The 22,237-nt window shown below is 39.6% G+C and overlaps 1 protein-coding gene across 1 annotated transcript in view; it reads left to right on the top strand.

The window, feature by feature from the left end:
• Window positions 1–71: 71 nt before the first annotated feature.
• Window positions 72–22,237, top strand: part of LOC126187421 (transmembrane protein 208) — a 60,210-nt gene continuing 38,044 nt past the window's right edge. Inside the window, exons 1-3 of the mRNA XM_049928494.1 lie at window positions 72–265; window positions 369–524; window positions 666–802. Coding sequence (XP_049784451.1) covers window positions 260–265; window positions 369–524; window positions 666–802 — 299 coding nt within the window. The 5' untranslated portion in view covers window positions 72–259. The remainder of the gene's footprint in view (window positions 266–368; window positions 525–665; window positions 803–22,237) is intronic.

Raw genomic sequence — 22,237 nt, 5'->3', positions numbered from 1 at the left:
TAACGTAATTAATTGATGCCGCACCTTTCCGTTTTACATCAACACATTTTGGCTAACCTGCATTGTTGTGGAAGTGGGGAAAACGTGGAGCTTTCGTCTGCTACTAAACGCATGTTTCTGCTGTATCATTTGATATGTAATAATTATACATATATAAAATTTAACTGTTCTAAAGGAACATCCCAATTATCTACACCACATTTTCATAGATAACGTTGATAATTTGACAATTTAGTTTGTTTATATACTGTCGTAAACAATGGCTGTAAGTGGAACAAACTTATAATTTTCATAAAACATATTTGTTAGACAGTAATTATAAGTGTTTAATATGATTTTCCGATTGGTTTTTTGCGTGTACTTTCCAGCCCCAAAAAGGCAAACAGGCAACGAAAGGACAGAAACAGATTGTAGAAGAAAATATGGAAACATTACATTTTTACAGGAAAATGGTTTTTGTAGCAAATGGTGTATATCTGACAGTAACAGTGGTCATATCTGATGTTTTCACGGTTGCAAATATTGTAAGTTGTTTTAAATTATGTTAGACACTCGGAAAGTAGCATTTGCAATAGACCTATTTTATGAAAAACAGAACATACAGTGTGCCCACTTCACTCCAATTATAAGTAAACCTCCAAATAATGTTATTATTTTTGTCCTAGCTCTTCTTCCTATTGGCAGCAGCTTCTTATATTGGAAGCTACCAGTTTATGGCATACATGGCAAAACCAAAGTATACTGAATCTGGCCAGCTTGTGGACAGTGGAGTTGATCTCAACATGGAAGGTGGAATAGCCGAGTGAGTACATTATGGTTCACAAACGTTACAGCTGATAACTTAGTTGCTTGTCAGAAGATACACATGTATGGTGCGCTTAATTATTTGCATTTTTTATGGTTCATACTTGCGACAACCTGCTGCAATATGTATGTTTACAAGTAAGGTATATATTCCCTGTGAAAACTTGGCTATATGCTGGTTATTTACATGAACTGAATTTTTTAAAATGTGAATTTAATACAAAATTTAAAAAAAATTACCTGACCATATACAAGCAGTATGTACCAGGAAGTTATCTTTGTGGTTGGAGGAGTCATCAAACAAAAATATTTTCATTTTATTTTCAAAGCTTTCATTATCAGCCAGTGCTTTAAAGTCATGAATTAATAATTCAAATATTTTTATGGCTCCACAGTTTGCTCCTTTCAGCACAAGGGTAATTGTGGATAGTGAAAGTTATTTTTCTTCTTAGTGTCATATTTTTGAATGCTGCTGTTATTTTCAAATTGTTCCCGATTCTTCACCACAAACTTTGTTGAAGAGTAAATATATTGTGAGACTGTTGTTAGTAGGCCTAATGTTTTGAGCAGTTGCCTCCATGAAATTTGGGGATGGATTCCTTATTGTTCCTTCTGTTGTTGCAGCTCACTGGGCTTCTCCCTAATACTTGCGTCTTAAATATCCTATTTTATGACAAGATTCATCACAAAAAATGCTTGAACTATATAAAATATTCTTTTCCTGCTAATGGAAAGTCCTTGGTTGAATGTATGTAATGTAAGAAGTAAAGCTAACAACTTGTATAGTTGAGGTGGTGAGTGGTTGATATGCAAAAGTTGGGAACATTGCTAATTTTTCAGACTAGTCTTCCTTCTGATCCAACAGCTTACATCCAAGTAACCTTGCAGGGCAACATTGCCCCAGCTGGGACGAGGTTCATGCGAATGTGTCAGTATTCTGTTACCTCTTGGTAGAAAAAACTCGAAAAGCTTGGCAGCATTTCCCAACCATTCGATGCCTCCATTTCCCAACCATTCGATGCCTCCATTTCCCAACCATTCGATGCCTCCTTCCTTTATTTAACTGTTTTCTACTTTGCATCAGCAAAATATGAAATGAATCCCTTATTTATTGTATCTCAAAAACCGTAAACCTTGAATTTCTCAAAAGTATGTTGAGATTTGTATATACACACTTGAGACAACATAAGAAATCCCAGTAGCTGAAATTTTGTCCTTCAAATGTTTTGATACATGGTCGGTTGATGACATGTTTAGTGGAGAGACACTTTAGGAATCCAAATTATAACTGTCTCAGATGCAGATACGTACTATCATTCTCAAGAACACTACATTTTCCAGTTATATTAAGAATAGATGTCCATATACTCTTTTAAGTAGGGGAATAGGAGGCTAACAGTGGCAGATTTTAGTCTGGAAAAATATCATGTAAAAGTTATGTTACATATATGGCTGAATGCAATAACTATATCAAAAGGAGCATTAATTATTTTTTGATTTCCACAAAAGAAGTTGGAGTGGCCTTATATGATTGAATGCATGTTGTTGTTATTGTTGTGGTCTTCAGTCCTGAGACTGGTTTGATGCAGCTCTCCATGCTAATCTATCCTGTGCAAGCTCCTTCATCTCCCAGTACCTACTGCAACATACATCCTTCTGAATCTGCTTAGTGTATTCATCTCTTGGTCTCCCTCTACGATTTTTACCCTCCATGCTGCCCTCCAATGCTAAATTTGTGATCCCTTGATGCCTCAGGACATGTCCTACCAACCGATCCCTTGTTCTAGTCAAGTTGTGCCACAAACTTCTCTTCTCCCCAATCCTATTCAATACCTCCTCATTAGTTACATGATCTACCCACCTGATCTTCAACATTCTTTTGTATGAATGCATGTAGTACTGATGAAATATAATTAATTTTGTCTCTAAAGAAAGAGTGACTGTTTACACTACAGCTGTCAAATCCATTCTTTATTGAAAAACCTTTTCAGGGAGGCATCTACTCAGCTCATATATTTATTTCTCCTTTGCTCATAATTTTTAGTGATATCTGATAAACAGAAAACATACACAAAATATTCACAAACTAACACCTACTAACAGTGTGACTATTTATGAATTTTAATATTACAGACAGTGTACCAGATTTACAGTTAAGAAGCAAAGTGCCTGTTCCACCCCCCCCCCCCCAACCCACCCCACCCCTCAGAAGGATAACTGTTTTTCAGGCAGAGGATCACACAGTCGACACAGCTGGAGCTTCTTCCCTTAGTAATCATCTGGGTTTTTCTTTCAGTTTTCTGGCATCAGGCTTTAGTTTTACTTTTGCACTTGAAATGTGCCAAGATGCATCAATAGTAGAGGGGAAAAAAAAAATCGGTATGAAATTCTTGGCTTTCCAACTAAGTAAGTTCATGAAAAATGCATGACGTTTCAATGATTATTACTTTTGTTGCCCTCTGGCAACTGGCAGCATGTTGAAGTGATGACTCGCTCATCCTGTGAAGCAAAATCTTCACTAAGTTGACAGTCAGAGTCACCAAATTTGAAGAGCAGATTCAAAATGTGCCGCAGCTCTTCTGTAATCTGTTAAAAACACACACACACACACACACACACACACACACACACACACACACAATGGAATGGGTCTAAATTAAAAGTATTATAATATCTTATAAGTTGAATATACAATGGAGGAAATCCTCAGATCTTGTCAAAATAGTAATTTAGAAGACAGTTTGGTTACTGGCTTAATTAGGCAGTGAGTGGATCATAGTAGAGTAACATCACCAAGCTGTTTAACTTATTTGCAGTAATTGCATCATAACTACGCTTCATACTGTAAAATATTAAGATTTAATCAATTATATGACAATTGAAACACATACAAGAGGGCCTCAGAAACACATAAAGATGTTTGCCACTTTAGTTTATGTTAAAATATCATGGACATGCATTGGTAGACACTACAACTACATCTGTACTTCACAGAGCACCATGTTGTGCATGGCAGGGGTACTTTATACCACTGCTGGTCATTCCCTTTCCTGTTTCACTCACAAATGGAGCAAGGGAAAAAATGACTGTCTATATCCTTCCATACCATCTCTGACTTCTCTTATCTTGTTTTTATGGTCCTTAAATGAGATTTATGTTGGTAGCAGTAAGATCATTACGCAGTCCGTCACAAACGCCGGTTCTCTAAACCTTTTTAACTACATTTCATGAAAAGTACATCATCTTCCCTCGAGACATTCCTACTTGACTTCTCAGAGCATTTCATAATACTTGCATGTTCATTGAATCTTCCGATAACAACTCTAGCAGCACGCATCTGAATTGCTTGGATATCTTACTTTATTCTGACCTGGTAGGGATCTCAAAAACTCAACCCCTGCATAAACACATACCAAGTGAACTCTCACACCTTGCCCCACCACATAGTGCACTCCACTGCAGCACCGGACTTTTATTAGCATAAACACTGAATGACTGGGCACCAGTCCTCTCTGGAGCTGTCTCTGGCACATTTGAAATTGTTGTTGTTGTTGTTGTTGTTGTTGTGGTCTTCAGTCCTGAGACTGGTTTGATGCAGCTCTCCATGCTACTCTATCCTGTGCAAGTTTCTTCATCTCCCAGTACCTACTGCAACCCACATCCTTCTGAATCTGATTAGTGTATTCATCTCTTGGTCTCCCCCTACGATTTTTACCCTCCACGCTGCCCTCCAATACTAAATTGGTGATCCCTTGATGCCTCAGAACATGTCCTACCAACCGATCCCTTCTTCTGGTCAAGTTGTGCCACAAACTTCTCTTCTCCCCAATCCTATTCAATACTTCCTCATTAGTTATGTGATCTACCCATCTAATCTTCAGCATTCTTCTGTAGCACCACATTTCGAAAGCTTCTATTCTCTTCTTGTCCAAACTATTTACCGTCCATGTTTCACTTCCATACATGGCTACACTCCATACAAATACTTTCAGAAATGACTTCCTGACACTTAAATCTATACTCGATGTTAACAAATTTCTCTTCTTCAGAAACGCTTTCCTTGCCATTGCCAGTTTACATTTTATGTCCTCTCTACTTCGACCATCATCAGTTATTTTGCTCCCCAAATAGCAAAACTCCTTTACTACTTTAAGTGTCTCATTTCCTAATCTAATACCCTCAACATCACCCGACTTAATTCGACTACATTCCATTATCCTCGTTTTGCTTTTGTTGATGTTCATCTTATATCCTCCCTTCAAGACACCATCCATTCCGTTCAACTGCTCTTCCAAGTCCTTTGCTGTCTCTGACAGAATTACAATGTCATCGGCGAATCTCACAGTTTTTACTTCTTCTCCATGAATTTTAATACCTACTCCGAATTTTTCTTTTGTTTCCTTTACTGCTTGCTCAATATACAGATTGAATAGCATCGGGGAGAGGCTACAACCCTGTCTTACTCCCTTCCCAACCACTGCTTCCCTTTCATGTCCCTCGACTCTTATAACTGCCATCTGGTTTCTATACCAATTGTAAATAGCCTTTTGCTCCCTGTGTTTTACCCCTGCCACCTTTAGAATTTGAAAGAGAGTATTCCAGTCAACATTGTCAAAAGCTTTCTCTAAGTCTACAAATGCTAGAAACGTAGGTTTGCCTTTCCTTAATCTTTCTTCTAAGATAAGTTGTAAGGTCAGTATTGCCTCACGTGTTCCAGTATTTCTACGGAATCCAAACTGATCTTCCCCGAGGTCGGCTTCTATTAGTTTTTCCATTCGTCTGTAAAGAATTCGTGTTAGTATTTTGCAGCTGTGGCTTATTAAACTGATTGTTCGGTAATTTTCACATCTGTCAACACCTGCTTTCTTTGGGATTGGAATTATTATATTCTTCTTTAAGTCTGAGGGTATTTCGCCTGTTTCATACATCTTGCTCACCAGATGGTAGAGTTTTGTCAGGACTGACTCTCCCAAGGCCGTCAGTAGTGAGTCGAATGGAATGTTGTCTACTCCGGGGGCCTTGTTTCGACTCAGGTCTTTCAGTGCTCTGTCAAACTCTTCACGCAGTATCCTATCTCCCATTTCATCTTCATCTACATCCTCTTCCATTTCCATAATATTGTCGTCAAGTACATCGCCCTTGTATAGACCCTCTATATACTCCTTCCACCTTTCTGCTTTCCCTTCTTTGCTTAGAACTGGGTTTCCATCTGAGCTCTTGATGTTCATACAAGTGGTTCTCTTATCTCCAAAGGTCTCTTTTAATTTTCCTGTTGGCAGTATCTATCTTACCCCTAGTGAGATAAGCCTCTACATCCTTACATTTGTCCTCTAGCCATGCCTGCTTAGCCATTTTGCACTTCCTGTCGATCTCATTTTTGAGACGTTTGTATTCCTTTTTGCCTGCTTCACTTACTGCATTTTTATATTTTCTCCTTTCATCAATGAAATTCAATATTTCTTCTGTTACCGAAGGATTTCTACTAGCCCTCTTCTTTTTACCTACTTGATCCTCTGCTGCCTTCGCTGCTTCATCCCTCAAAGCTACCCATTCTTCTTCTACTGTATTTCTTTCCCCCATTCCTGTCAATTGTTCCCTTATGCTCTCCCTGAAACTCTCTACAACCTCTGGTTCTTTCAGTTTATCCAGGTCCCATCTCCTTAAATTCCCACCTTTTTGCAGTTTCTTCAGTTTTAATCTACAGGTCATAACCAATAGATTGTGGTCAGAGTCCACATCTGCCCCTGGAAATGTCTTACAATTTAAAACCTGGTTCCCAAATCTCTGTCTTACCATTATATAATCTATCTGATACCTTTTAGTATCTCCAGGGTTCTTCCATGTATACAATCTTCTATCATGATTCTTAAACCAAGTGTTAGCTATGATTAAGTTGTGCTCTGTGCAAAATTCTACCAGGCGGCTTCCTCTTTCATTTCTTAGCCCCAGTCCATATTCACCTACTACGTTTCCTTCTCTCCCTTTTCCTACACTCGAATTCCAGTCACCCATGACTATTAAATTTTCGTCTCCCTTCACTATCTGAATAATTTCTTTTATTTCATCATACATTTCTTCAATTTCTTCGTCATCTGCAGAGCTAGTTGGCATATAAACTTGTACCACTGTAGTAGGTGTGGGCTTCGTATCTATCTTGGCCACAATAATGCGTTCACTATGCTGTTTGTAGTAGCTTACCCGCATTCCCATTTTCCTATTCATTATTAAACCTACTCCTGCATTACCCCTATTTGACTTTGTGTTTATAACCCTGTAGTCACCTGAACAGAAGTCTTGTTCCTCCTGCCACCGAACTTCACTAATTCCCACTAAATCTAACTTTAACCTATCCATTTCCCTTTTTAAATTTTCTGACCTACCTGCCCGATTAAGGGATCTGACATTCCACGCTCCGATCCGTAGAATGCCAGTTTTTTTTCTCCTGATAACGACATCCTCTTGAGTAGTCCCCGCCCGGAGATCCGAATGGGGGACTATTTTACCTCCGGAATATTTTACCCAAGAGGACGCCATCATCATTTAATTGAAATTACACATGTTTAATCTGTAGAAGAGAAAATTGAAATAGTTTTAATTTATGGCAAGGCTGCAACAAATCTGGATGCTGCAGTTGGTCTTTAAGCTGAACAGTTTGCTGATAGGCTGTGATCTCATATGACTATTTATCATGTTGTAAAACAGTTTGCTACCAAAAGAAACGTGATGCCTAAAAAAACTCGTACAGCAACTGTTATGAGGAACAGCAGTAATAAATTTACACTACCAGCTGCAAAGCCTCATAATTCACATCCAAGCACCTGAGAGAAATCTCACCAGTCAGGAACTGCTCACACTACCTTCTTCTTCTTTTTAGGATGTGTATCTTTGAGATATTTAGTTGTTCCAAGTTGAAACAAACTCTGTATGTACAACACAAGAGTGCTCCTATCACATTTCGCTGGGAAAGTTCGATGATACATCAGTCTCTAAAGAACATTCACTGCCCAGGACAGTGTACTGGGTTCTATTACTTAAAAAGTCTTTGAGCAACTGTCATATTTTAGAAGCTGCGCCACGTGGTCAGATCTTCGTAAACAGTCTGTGGTGTGCACTGTGTTAAACGCTTTCTGGAAATTGGTCTTTTGCACAAGCGATGCTTTCTAAGTCCGTCTTGATTGCTGGATAGAAACTTATTTCTCTCAAGGAAATTTATTGTATTTGAATGTAGAATAGGGTCAAGAATTAGACAGCAAACCAACATGAAGGATTTTGGTCCGTGATTTTGCAGGTCCGTTCTTTTACCTTCTGCATACAACAAGATTCACATGCACTTTTTTCAAGTCACTTGGAGCCTTGAGCTGGATGAAAAGATACACAATAAATGCAAGCTAAGTAAGGGCCAAACATTAAAGGGTATTCTCTGTGGAATCATATTGGGATTCCATCTGAGCCTGGTGACTACTTGTTTTCAACTCTTTCAGCTGCTTTTCAATCCCATGGATGCCTATTTCTGTGTCCATTCAAGAGTTTGTATGGCTGTTAGACAATGGCCCACCAGTTTCATCCTGCTGAGTGAATAATTTTTAAACCGAAAATTTAAAACGTCAAGTTTTCTTTTGCCGTCTTCTATTGCTGCACCAGACTGGTGGACTGACTGAATAGAAGCATTCAACCTACTCAGCGATTCTGTGTATGACATCCATTTTCTATAATTATTGGCAAGAGCTTTCATTAATGTATTGTCATGTCATAACCACAGTTAGGTACAAATCCGAAATCAGAGTCATCAGTGAAGTAAAACACTTAGCCCTAGAAGCACATTTATTAAGACACCAGAGTACAGCCAGAACAGAAATTCCTCTTGGGCATCAAGTGCTGGTGTTTGTACATATTCCAGAACATGCAGACATTATAAACATAAGAAATTTTGAGGACCTTCCAGACATGATAAATAGTAAATAAAAACAAACAGTGGAAAATCCAGGATGGAATGTAACAATATTATGAAAATGAAAATTGCCACTCATCATATAGCGGAGTTGCTGAGTCACAGATAGGCACAACAAAAAGACTGTCACAAAAATGCTTTCAGTCAATAAGGCCTTTGTCAAAAATGGACAAAAAACACACAGACACACGTATGCGCACACGCGCGCAAATGCAACTCTCACACACAACTCGTGTGTGTGTGTGTGTGTGTGTGTGTGTGTGTGTGTGTGTTATGAAGGGCTTACTGGCTGACAGCTTTATTTGTGACAGTGTTTTTGTTGTGCGTATCTGCAGCTCTGCATCTCTGCTATATGGTGAGTGGCAACTTTCCTTTTCATAATATTGTTACATAGTAAATAAAAATATTTTCTGCCACTCAGATTTGAGCAGATGACATGGACCACATCAGCCAGCAATGCTAATTGTTTCTCCACACTGTATGTAGCACAGCTCATAGAATTATGATGGTTGAAGTTCTTGTAAGCTTTACGCATTGATATTTTTATAGATACACAGCTTTCTACTAACTCCTCACTGTGATAAGTATTGAGATTAGCCCCTCCAGTCAAAGCTTTGCTATCATCAAGTGGGACTTCAGTTTTCTTGATCAAGAAGCCCCATCATTGATTTGTGCCTCTTGACTGTAATAAGGTTTCATGTGGAGAGCATGAAAACATCTCTACACTTTCATATTTTTAATCAAAGGTTATGATCCTTGAATTCATGTATGAAGTCTGACGAGCAACAAAGCCTACGATATGGCCCAAAGTAGTGTAATAACATATCCAATGGTCCCACTTTCCACACAGGTGTAAAAATCTATGCAAAGTCTCCTGGGCTGTATCCCACTGGTCAGTGCTTGGCTTTTTTGGTCCTTTTCCTGAGTGTTCAGACTTCATATGTGAGCCAGCTGTCTGTCATACTCCTTAGGTCTTGCCGATAAGATATTCCACATAGTCATCCTGAGTATCAGCGTTTGAAATGGGAATAGTATCCGCCTGTGGTGCATTGCTTCAATATCTTATGTGGAAAAGTCATGATGGGCTGTATTGTGTCCCAACCTCTCTTTTTGCCACCAACATTGGGAGCATACCTTTCAACATTTTATTAAAGCTTTCTGTGAGGCCATTCATCTGTGGCAGTTGTCATCCTGTGGGAGTGATGTCACAACATGAAATTACCTCTGATGCTAGTCTTGAATGGAAAACTTTTGCACTGTCAGAGTTCCTCACATGGTGAACTCAATTTATCAAAATTATGTCTCCTACAATGAACCTTGCAATTTCTGAAACATCAGCTATCAGCACAGCTTTGGGGACAGTGTAGCTGATGGTGTAGTTAGTTCAGTCTTCTATCCATCAATTGCTGTTAGTCATCTTTAGACCCCTCCTCAAGAGGTGAGTTCCATTCCTGTGGAATGGTGCATCTGCAGGCGGCATCTGAATGACCCGGAGGTAATTGTGGTACATTTCCGATATTGTCATTCCTTACAGTGGCTCACGTAGTTTCTAATGGATCAATAGAGATCTGGCCAATAACTTTGTCCGATTCTGTCTAGAGTCTTCACTAATCCCAGGTTTCTAGCCGTCGGAGTGTCTTGGAAATACTACAGGATAGCTGGCCACACTTGTACTAGGTTGATAAGTAACCATTTCTGCACCATTGCATCATGTTTCCTCTTAAACAATGTTCCATTAATTAATTGGAATTCTCCTTTGGTCAGTTCCTCCTCCTTCAAGGCTTCTACGGTTTCCAGCAGTGTTGGATCTAACCTCTGTTCAGGAGCAGTGTCATTTAATGTAGCAATGACTGAGATTTCACCTTACTGTTGTGTTTTGTCAAAGGATTCCTTGAAAGGCAGTAAGCATCCTAGTGTTTGCATCCACTTTTGTGTACCACTGTGACATCGTACTTGTGAAGCCTCAGTACCCATCATGTCAATCAACTCAATGGATGCTTCAGGGCTATTCAGCCATAATAGAGAATGGTGGTTTATCACAACAGTGAATGGTATCCCAAATAAATACGCCATAAGTTGTTGATGGCCCAGACCAATGCAAGGCTCCTTAATCTCATTTGTGGAGTAGTTCATCTCGGTCTTTGAGAGTGCTGTGGAAGCATAAGATATCACCTTCTCAGAACCTTTCTCAGTTTGCACTAGAACTGGACCTATCCCATAACCACAGGTATAGGTGTGAAATCGTATCTCAGCAGTGTTAACAAGCTACTACTGCAGAAGGTGTTAGCACTTTCTTAAGGACGTTGTTCCAGGAAAATTGGGCTTGGCCCTGCACCAGTTCTTGCAATGGTTGTGCCTTGCTGCAGAAGTCCTATGTGAATCACGAGAAGTACAAGCACATTCCAAGAAATTCTCACATCATGAATGTGCCCAGGAGTTGAAAAATCTGTGACTGCTGTTATTTTCTATGATTCAGGACAGACTCCATTGCCATTAACTAGGTGACCTAAGATTTTTATTTCTTGGGTGATGAAGAGGTACCTTTTTTAGGATTCATGCACAGACCTGAGATCTTAACACACTTCAATACTATTGTCTGGCAGCTTAGAAAAATTGACAGTATCATCCAGATAGCAAAGGCATAGCACCCATTTAATATGTCAAAGCAGTTTGTCCATCATACGTTCAAAGGTGGCTGGAGCTTTACACATTCCAAACAGCATAATTTGAACTCATAGAGGCCACCACGAGTTATGAAGATAACAGTTTCCCTGCCATCCTCATCAACCTCGATTTGCCAGCAGTGTCCTTGAAGTCCACATCATGTTCTTAGTTGAGAAATACTTTGCTCCTTTCAACCAGGCTAGGTTGTCATCATTGCATGGCATTGGGTATTCATCTTTCCTCGTGATTATTTTCAGCTGTCAGTAGTAGACACAGAAAGCAATATGCCGTTCTTGCAGGATAGGACCAAAGTCTCTCTGAAGATTCAATAATACCATCTTGCAGCATTTTTTGCACTGCCTCCTGAATTATGTGCCATTCTCCCAGTGTGCTGGGTAATTGTTGCTGGATGATCACTAGTGTTAATACATTGTTTTACTATGGGCTGCTCAGCCTATCTCTTCTCCACACGAGATTTGAAAACATCCAAAAATAGGCCTAGAATGACTAATACTCACTGACATTGTTGTTCAATCATGCAATTTTGTTGGCAGTTCCATAGTAGCTTCCTCCATTGCTTTGTCTGTAGTGGTAGCCAAGAACAATTCTTCACAATCTCAGATTCATCCAGCTGTTCGTACAAACATAACTTTACCAATGAATTATGGTTGCTCGTGACAGTTAGCGTACAAGAACACTGTGACCATCTACGGTGCTTGTGCTTGTGTAGATTTCTTCCTTAGTAGCTTCTTGCAGTTGGCAAAAGCTTCACAGTTTAACTGAAGATCTAGATTGATGACAGGAACTCATCTCGATGATGATGATGGGATAACAACGTCTTCAACAGCAACCTACCATTCAGAGCAATCTTTGATGGGTCTGTTTGCTGGAATAGCTTCATCATTCTGCAATGTTGATCTTCCTCAGTCTATGACTGCTTGTGGTGGGTGCAAGAATTCCCGTCTGAGTATGACAAAATTCGAAGGCCTGTGTTCTGTCATTGATAGTTATTCTTACAGCTTATGTTTCTTTCAGATGAAGTATTTCTCATGTGTGACCTTTAGCACAATCATGAGACATAGTCTTCTCTAGTTTGCAATGGGTAAGCATTCAATACGACAGATAAAGAAGTCCCCGAATCGACTAATGACCAGACAGGTTCGCCATCAATGATGGTATCAGTGAGATTACCTGACACCAAGATAACTGTTGTCCATGGATGATTTTCATCTGTGGCAGCCTCACCTCCATAGACTGTAGGCTCACCTAGTTTTCATGAATTAAACATCTTAGTGAGCAGCTGGTATCTCTGTACAGTGATGGGGAATGGCCGCAGTGTGTTGGAAAGGGACCTCGTACAGGCTATGGTGATGGGATTAACTATAATTTTGGCAGATGACTGGCTGGATAACACAGTTGTGATAGTTAACGTCTTGCAGCTCAATAGTTGTCCAACATTCATCGTCTGTCCATGCAGTAGCAGACAGCATGTCCCAGGAATCCACAACATTAACATACCAGTGTGGTAGCCTTCGTCCTCCAAATGTATGTTTTTCTGTAGGTCATTAAGCTTAGCGAAGAAGTTGGTTGTACCTGCTTCGGTCAGGTGCTAGGTTGTTGTCTGATGATTGTGGCATGTCCATTCTGCATGGTGCATTTGACTGGAGGCTGAGGTTGGTATTAGAGATGGATACACCAGTTGTTCAGTGTTCTCTCTTATGTCTTAATGTACAGGGTTGCTTTGTCTTGTGTACTCAGCCTGACATATCTGATGCCCATAAACTACCATATTTCTTCTCTTATTACTTGGTGTATGAGAGGCAAGATCATGGGAGTTTTCCATAACTCCCATAGGGACTACACTTGGGAGTCAGTCATATCTGCTTCATCTCACTCTCTTCTGTTGCATTTCCTCTATGCACTGTCACCACTTGATGAATTCTTCTGTCATCATGACATGCTTTATCAGAAGATCTTGGTAGCATGTCATCTATGACTCCTTTCATCAAGTGTGATATTTCATTGGCTTTTGTGATACTTGGACTGAGAGTGTTCTTTCTTCTTGAAGTCATCTTCTTGCTCATTTCAGAGGTACCCTGCCTTCACCAGACTTTTTTCTGTGAAATGCCTTCTATTATGTAGTAACAGGTGCTCGTAGGTTCACAAACAGGATTGGTTATCCCAATTACAAATTGTGTATCCTGCAGTCTCAATTTAACAGTAAGGGTGTGTACAACCAACTCCCACTGACCACCATACGCATTTGCACCAATACAGAATTTGCAATGTGGCTGGGGGCAAAACATTCTCTGTGCAAGACTGTGCCATTCCCCATGAATTGAACGCTGTTATTCAGTTGTTCTTTCATTAAGCAGACTTGTTGCTGATTGTCATCAAATGTTTTCTTCAGCTTTGTTTGGAATTTGTCCTAACTGTGAAGGTTCCCTTCATTGTTCTAGAACCTCTGCTTGGTTGTGCCATCCAAGTAAATGTACACATGTTTGGTGAATCAGTTGAATCCCTACATTCATTTATTGGGTCTTGACCAGCATCTCCAGAAAATGCTGATGGCTGCCTGGTGACTTACTGCTGTTTTGAAATCCACTGGTCTCCTGACTATATAGACCTTGGGAATGATGTACTGTTTGTGTACAGGTTCATGTCTGTGTAGGAAATGGCTTTAACTTTGCCTTATTGGAGCTGTAGTGATGTAAATGTTTTGAAAACCACAGTCGATTACGAATCCGAAAGCAGGGTCGTCAGTGTACAGCCAGAACAGAACTTTAGCACACTGGACTCGCATTCGGGAGGACGACGGTTCAATCCCGTCTCCGGCCATCCTGATTTAGGTTTTCCGTGATTTCCCTAAATCGCTTCAGGCAAATGCCGGGATGGTTCCTTTGAAAGGGCACGGCCGATTTCCTTCCCCATCCTTCCCTCACCCGAGCTTGCGCTCCGTCTCTAATGACCTCGTTGTCGACGGGACGTTAAACACTAATATCCTCCTCCTCCAGAACAGAACTGAACTCCTGGATGGTGACTGGTACTGTTTATACAAACCTTGATTATTCCAGAATATGCAGATGTTACAAACATAAGAAATTCCAAGAATCTTCCAGAAATGATAAATACTAAATAACAGACATTTGCTGGTGCTCAGATTTGAACTGGCGACCAGCAGCACGCCAGTCTGTGACGCTAACGACTACTCCACATTGCTTGCAACACAGCTTGTGGCGTTATGTGATGGAAGCTAGATCTTCTTATAGACAAATGAATATCTATTAACTTTTGCCTGTCACGATTTCTGCATTCTTTTTTGAGCTGACAGTGCAGCAGTCTCTGTTTTCTCAGCATTTTTGACTTATTTTACCAAACCAAAGTTGGCCTTTTCCATCCTTTATCTACTTACTTGGCACAGATTTCTCCAGAACATGATCTACAATCAGTTTTAAACTTAGCCCATAACTCCTCTTTGTCTATCGTATTGGAATTAAATTATGTCCATTCATTTCCTAAGTAGGAAACGTGGCGTTGACACTGTGATCAATAATTCCAATCTCTATACTGACATTGTCAATAAGGTCAGGCCTGTTTGTTGCTACGAGGTCTAAAATATTTCCAGTACATGCAGATTGCCAAACTAGTTGCTCAAGACTGTGTTCGGGGAAAGTGTTCAGAGCTACTTCACAATACTGTCTGTACCACATGCAACAAATCCTTGTATGTCCCAGCCTATATTCACTATGTTAAAATTCCTTCCTACAAATCTTGAATGTTCAGGGTACTTCCACAACACAATCGTTAGTACACAATAATTTGCACTTTTGCTCTAGTAGAAATTCCTGAATTCCTGATTCAATGTGGCTCTGATATAAATATTTGTGCTAAGTCTTAGGTAACACGTTATGCATTGCACTGTATATTATGTCAATAAGACAATTGGCACAGCAATAAAATATGTAAAACAAAGCTTGCAATGTGTGCTTTATGCAACCCTTTTTGTGCTGTTGAGAACAGTTACTTATTTGTTTTATTTTAAATGCCAATACTTTCAAACATGTACTAGAAAATATCTCACAATTTAATTGTAACTGCAAACAATGGAAAATCAATATCTTTTGCCAGTGAAAAATTTGGTTGCAGATAAGATCATAAAATTTATTATATTTTGTTCACTTATGTGCCCTGCTGATGAGATGAAACCAGTGTGGATGAAGGGGTGGCACCTATTCACAGTATGCAGGCACAGTGAAGATCACTCAGACATGCATCTCATGCAGCTGCCACAGGCCTAGCTTCATGAACTCACACCATACATGGTGAGAGAACTGTGTTATGCTTACATCTAGTTCTTCTATTCACTCTCACTGCCAGCTGCCTCTGCTACAAGTGACAATGCCATTTCAACATAGATTCATATTTGTGCTGCAGCTGTTGCTGCCTTTGGGAGGTGGGGATGCACAAGTCATGCCCTGCACCTGAATAGCATCTTGCAGAAAGTATAAGTGGGGCCACAACCACACAAGACAAAATCCCCAGAGGGGCTCATTTTTTAGGTTAGTGTCAGGCTATAAACAGACAGCCTTGAAAGAAATTAGAACACTACAGGCCCATATTATATGTAACAGTTTCCAGAAGAGTAAAATTAATTTGTTTCACCAGAATATTAGGGGACTGAAAAACAAGATGGAAGAGCTTCTTGTGTATCTATACGATGTGAAAATCCTTAAGTAATAGATGCTCTGAGCCTCTCTGAACACCATATAACCACAGGGAAAGAAGAATTAAATATAGACAGTTATAAACTAGCATCAATTTAATATAGAGTGGACATGGAAAAAGGACAAGTTGCAACATATCGAAAAGTTGGGCTCAAGTAAAAAAAAAAAGGTCACAAGCAGTTTTTGTGTGTAAGATCTGTTTATAAAATTCCGGAACATTCATAATTCATGCCAGTGGTATTTTGGAGTCAAATGTGATTGACATCCCAACAAATGCCCGTGCTTAATATGTAACTACCAGAAGTTTCATTGTTGTATGTCTGTTAGTTATTTTTCAGTGCTTTATTGAGTAGAACGTTGTGTCGCACAGTTTGTGAATTTCGAGATGGCAGAGTTAAAGGGGCAACATGTCTGCATTAAAATTTTGTGTGAAACACAAAAAGCTTTTACAGAGACACACCAAATGATACAAGAAGCCTACAGTGATGAGTGCTTTTCAGTGGTGTTTCATGCTGTTTGTGGCGAAATAACAATTTAATAAACTTTTGGAAATGTTCACTCGCTGTGTTTTTCATAGTTTTCTGTGCGTTGAACTCATTTAGTAAACTTCGTGCTTTAGTTTTCAGCTGTTGTTTCTTATTGTTTCTAGTGAAATATTTCAATAAAATTTTAATTTAGTGTTTTAACTTTGTTGAGTGTTACAGTGACCGCTTGAATTTTTGGTTTTAACTAATAATTTTGTGAAGTTGTATTGGTATTAGCTGTGGTGTAGTAGTGTTAATACAAGTATTTGCTTTCTTAGTAAACAGAAAATTTCGAAACCACTATTGTTAGTTCTATAAGTAGTTCTACTGGTGTAACTGAACTTAGGTAACGTAGACGTACAGTTCTTTCTTTCTTTCTTTCTTTCTTTTTTTTTTCAGTAACTGTAAAATATTACTATGAGTGAGAAGTGTGGGCTCTCTCATAGGTTTGTGAGTAGTGGGTTATGGTGTGGGATTTGTTGAAGTATTTTCATTGGGGGGGGGGGGGGTGGATTCAGTGGAGAAGCCAGTGGGCATTTTAGTGAGATCCTCCCCTATGAATGCAGAATCTGTAGTAGAAATAAGTTGATAGAGGAGCAGGAGCATAAGATCTGTGCCGTTCAGGTGCAGTTACAATGTGCCAAGTAGGAACTAGACAGGTTGAGGAGGGTGAAGGGTGGTGGGGAATGGGAACTGGCAGTTGTCAAGAAGGCATCTAGGAGGAGAAGGTATTCAGACAGTTATACTTTGCGTATATGCAATAGATTTGATCAACTGTCAGATTTGAGTGGAGAGGAACCTCTTGTAGCTGTAGATGTAGGGAACATGCAGCAGTCCTCAGCAATTAGGAGGCCTAGGCCAGTTGCAAAGTCTAACAGAAAGAAGGTAGTTCGCACGGTAGAGGTGTGGACCAACAGTTGCAGGAAATGTCGGGGAGTGAGTACCAGGTTACCAGCGTTGTGAAGCTTAGTGCAGGGTTGGCTCAGGTGACTGTCAGCATAGGGGAGTTATGTAGGAATTTTACGAAGGAGGATCAGGTAGTGATAGTGGGTGGAGCAGGGAACAGTCTTGATAGGGACGGGGAATATGATGTAGGTGGTGACCTGGTAAGATAGCTACACGACTGGTGGCACTAATGTGCATTTCATGCAACTGTTTCAGCATCATGATTGGCCTCATCTTAATGCAGCTGTTAGGCGCATTAACATGGGGCTGGGGATGGCACTGATGGCAGATGGCATGGGTCACATTTCTGTGGTGCCAGTTGGGTCTATTAGTATATTGGGTTTCACTAGGCATGGCCTGCACCTCAGTAGGTATGGGAAGGGGAGGCTGGCAAAGCTTATAGGTGACAGTGTAGTGGGTGGCGGTGGGATCACTCATGGAAAATTTCCTGTAGTTGTTGGTGTCAGAGATGCATCTTTTTTAGATTGAAGTCAGCTGATAGGTATACCTGCTTAAAGAAAGTCTCTCTAACTAAGGGCTCATCTTCAGAGGACGCCATGTTTCCAAGTAGAAAAGAAATTAGCATATTTCATCAAAATATAAGAGGTATTAGAGATAAAGTTGGTGAACTTCTTATAGATGTTGACTGAAATTATTGGTATGTCGGAGCACCACGTAAATAATTTAACAATTCACAGGTTTCCTTTACCAGGATACAGATTAGCTGGCTGTTTTTCAAGAAGTTCCTTGTGGGGTGGGGGAGTGGCTATGTACATAAAAAATGGTATTCCATTTGAGTCCATAGTGTATCACGACACTGCATTGAACAGATATTTGAATGTTGTGCAGGGGCAGTTGAATTTAGTGAAACTAAACATCTAATTGTTGTTGTTGTTTATAGGTTCCCTAACTCTGTCTTTAGAACATTTCTGCTCAAGCTAGAGACGGTTTTTTATTCATTTTGTAGGAAGTATCAGACATTAGTTATATGTAGTGACTTCAACATAAATTTTGAACATGATGGTGCAAGAAAAAGGATGTTGGCAAATCTCCTAAATTCATATGATCTGATGCAGATTGTGTTTTTTCCAACTGGGGTGGAGGGGAACAGTAGCACAGCCATGGACAATATATTTATTCATTCTTCATTACTAGATAGGCATTTTGTTGGTAAAATGGAGAATGGCCATTCAGACCATGATGCACATATTTTAACTGTAAAAGGCTTATGTACTCAAATAAATGTAATGTATAATTACAAACTATGTAGGAAAGTTAATCCAACAGCTATAAGAGTTTTTTAAACCTTGTCAAGGAACAAGATTTGCTCCTCAATTTGGTCTTATGGATCTTGACGTGAAAATGAATAAAACCGTACTCAGTGTTACGAATGGCTGACGTGGTTTAAAAATGGAAGGCCGGACATTAAAGAACCCTTGCTCAGAACGCCCTTCGATGTCTACCAATGACCCTCATGTCAGGAATGTCAGCAAAATTGTGAATCCCAATTGAAAATGACAGTCTGATAGATTGCAGAACAATGTAACATTTTAGTTGGATCTTGTCATGAAATCCTGACACAACATCTTAGAATGCATTTTGTTGCCGCTAAGTTTGTCCCAGGGCTCATGAGTCAAGACCAGAAAGACCTTTGCCTTGCAATCTGTGAAGAGCTTTTGGCTTGCACAAATAAGAACGATATGTTCCTTAAGGGAATTATAACTGTTGATGAGACATGGCTCTATGGTTATCATGTTGAGACCAAGGTTCAAACTTCACAATGGGTTGGGAAAGGTTTTCCGAAACCAAAAAAACCTTGTAAGGTCAGGCAATATGTAAAAGCCATTACGATAGTTTTCTTTAACTATGAAGGATTAGTTGATCCTGAATTCATCCCAGAGAGACAAACTGTTGATCAATGTTACTATTGACCGATGACCTCAGCAGTTTGGTCTCATAGGAACTTACCATGAGGATACTATCGGAACGTGTTGCGACGCCTGTGATAAAATGTGAGAAGGAAATAGTGTGAAATATGATGAGACAATTCATGGCTCTTGCATCATGATAAAGCATCCACACATTCATCCCTGTTGGTGCATGTCTGTCGACAAAAAATGGAATCACTTTGCTGCCTCATCCTTTGTACTCTCCAGACCTGGTCCCTGCAGACTTTTTTATAATTTCTACTCTTGGAAACCTCATTGAAAGGATGAAGATTTGCAATGCAGATGAGATAAAGAAAATTCGCAAAAATGGCATTGGGAGCAGTATCGGTTGTGGAGGAGGGTATTTCAAAGGATACCATGCACAATAAGTAAAAGATAAGCATAGAAAAATTATGTGGACAAAGTTGTGGAGTTATTTGAACAGACCTCTTAGATCAGAACTTAGAAGAATGCGCGTGTGAGATGTTACTGCAGAATACTTTTCAGGTAATTGTAACCGTTTACAGTTCTCCTCTAGGAAACTTTGAGCTATTTATGAGAAATCTAGCTGCATTAGTGAGCTACTTGTCAGACAAGAAGAAATGATTAGCAGATTGAGGAGATTTCAATGTTGTTGTTGTTGTTGTTGTTGTTGTTGTTGTGTTCTTCAGTCCTGAGACTGGTTTAATGCATCTCTATCCTGTGCAAGCTTCTTCATATCCCAGTACCTACTGCAACCTACATCCTTCTGAATCTGCTTAGTGTATTCATCTCTTGGTCTCGCTCTACGATTTTTACCCTCCACGCTGCCCTCCAGTACTAAATTGGTGATCCCTTCATGCCTCAGAACATGTCCTACCAACCGATCCCTTCTTCTTGTCAAGTTGTGCCACAAACTCCTCTTCTCCCCAATTCTATTCAATACCTCCTCTTTAGTTATGTGATCTACCCATCTAATATTCAGCATTCTTCTGTAACACCACATTTCGAAAGCTTCCATTCTCTTCTTGTCCAAACTATTTATCGTCCATGTTTCATTTCCATACATGGCTACGCTCCATACAAATACTTTCAGAAACTACTTCCTGACACTTAAATCTATACTTGATGTTAACAAATTTCTCTTCTTCAGAAACACTTTCCTTGCCATTGCCAGTTTACATTTTATATCCTCTCTACTTTGACCATCAACAGTTTATTTTGTTCCCCAAATAGCAGCACTCCTTTACTAGTTTAAGAGTCTCATTACCTAATCAGTTTCCCTCAGCATCACCTGATTTAATTCGACCGCATTCCATTATCCTCGTTTTGCTTTTGTTGATGTTCATCTTATATCCTCCTTTCAAGACACTATCCATTCCGTTCAACTGCTCTTCCAAGTCCTTTGCTGTCTCTGACAGAATTACAATGTCATCGGCGAACCTCAAAGTTTTTATTTCTTCTGCATGGATTTTAATATCTACTCCAAATTTTTCTTTTGTTTCCTTTACTGCTTGCTCAATATACAGATTGAATAACATCAGGGAGAGGCTACAACCCTGTCTCACTCCCTTCCCAGCCACTGCTTCCCTTTCATACTCTTATAACTGCCATCTGGTTTCTGTACAAATTGTAAATAGCCTTTCGCTCCCTGTATTTTACCTCTGCAACCTTCAGAATTTGAAAGAGAGTATTCCAGTCAACATTGTCAGAAGCTTTCTCTAAGTCTACAAATGCTAGAAACATAGGTTTGCCTTTCCTTAATCTATTTTCTAAGATAAGTCTTAGGGTCAGTATTGCCTCACATGTTCCAATATTTATACGGAATCCAAACTGATTTTCTACCAGTTTTTCCACTCCTCTGTAAAGAATTTGCGTTAGTATTTTGCAACCATGACTTATTAAACTGATAGTTCAGTAATTTTCACATCTGTCAACACCTACTTTCTTTGTGATTTGAATTATTATATTCTTCTTGAAGTCTGAGAGTATTTCACCTGTCTCATACATCTTGCTCACCAGATGGTAGAGTTTTGTCAGGACCGGCTCTCCCAAGGCTGTCAGTAGTTCTAATGGAATGTTGTGTACTCCTGGGGCCTTGTTTCAACTCAGGTCTTTCAGTGCTGTGCCAAACTCTTCACGCAGTATCATATCTCCCATTTCATCTTCATCTACATCCTCTACCATTTCCATAATATTGTCCTCAAGTATATCACCCTTGTATAGATTCTCCATATACTCCTTCCACCTTTCTGCTTTCCCTTCTTTGCTTAAAACTGGTTTCCATCTGAGCTCTTGATATTCATACAAGTGGTTCTCTTTTCTCCAAAGGTCTCTTTAATTTACCTCTAGGCAGTATCTATCTTACTCCTAGTGAGATAAGCTTCTACATCCTTACGTTTGTCCTCTAGCTATCCCTGCTTCGCCATTTTGCACTTCCTGTTGGATCTTATTTTGAGATGTTTGTATTCCTTTTTGCCTGTTTCATTTACTGCATTTTTATATTTTCTCCTTTCATCAATTAAATTCAATATTTCTGCTGTTACCCAAGGGTTTCTACCAGCCCTCATCTTTTTACCTATTTGATCCTCGGCTGCCTTCACTATTTCATCCCTCAAAGCTACCCATTCTTCTTCTTCTTCTGTATTTCTTCCCCCCATTCCTGTCAACTGTTCCCCTATGCTCTCCCTGAATCTCTGTACAACCTCTGGTTTAGTCAGT

This window comes from Schistocerca cancellata, chromosome 5, assembly GCF_023864275.1.
Source record: "Schistocerca cancellata isolate TAMUIC-IGC-003103 chromosome 5, iqSchCanc2.1, whole genome shotgun sequence".
In the NCBI taxonomy this organism is placed as follows: Eukaryota; Metazoa; Arthropoda; class Insecta; order Orthoptera; family Acrididae; genus Schistocerca; species Schistocerca cancellata.
This window is presented reverse-complemented; position numbering and strand designations above follow the sequence as displayed.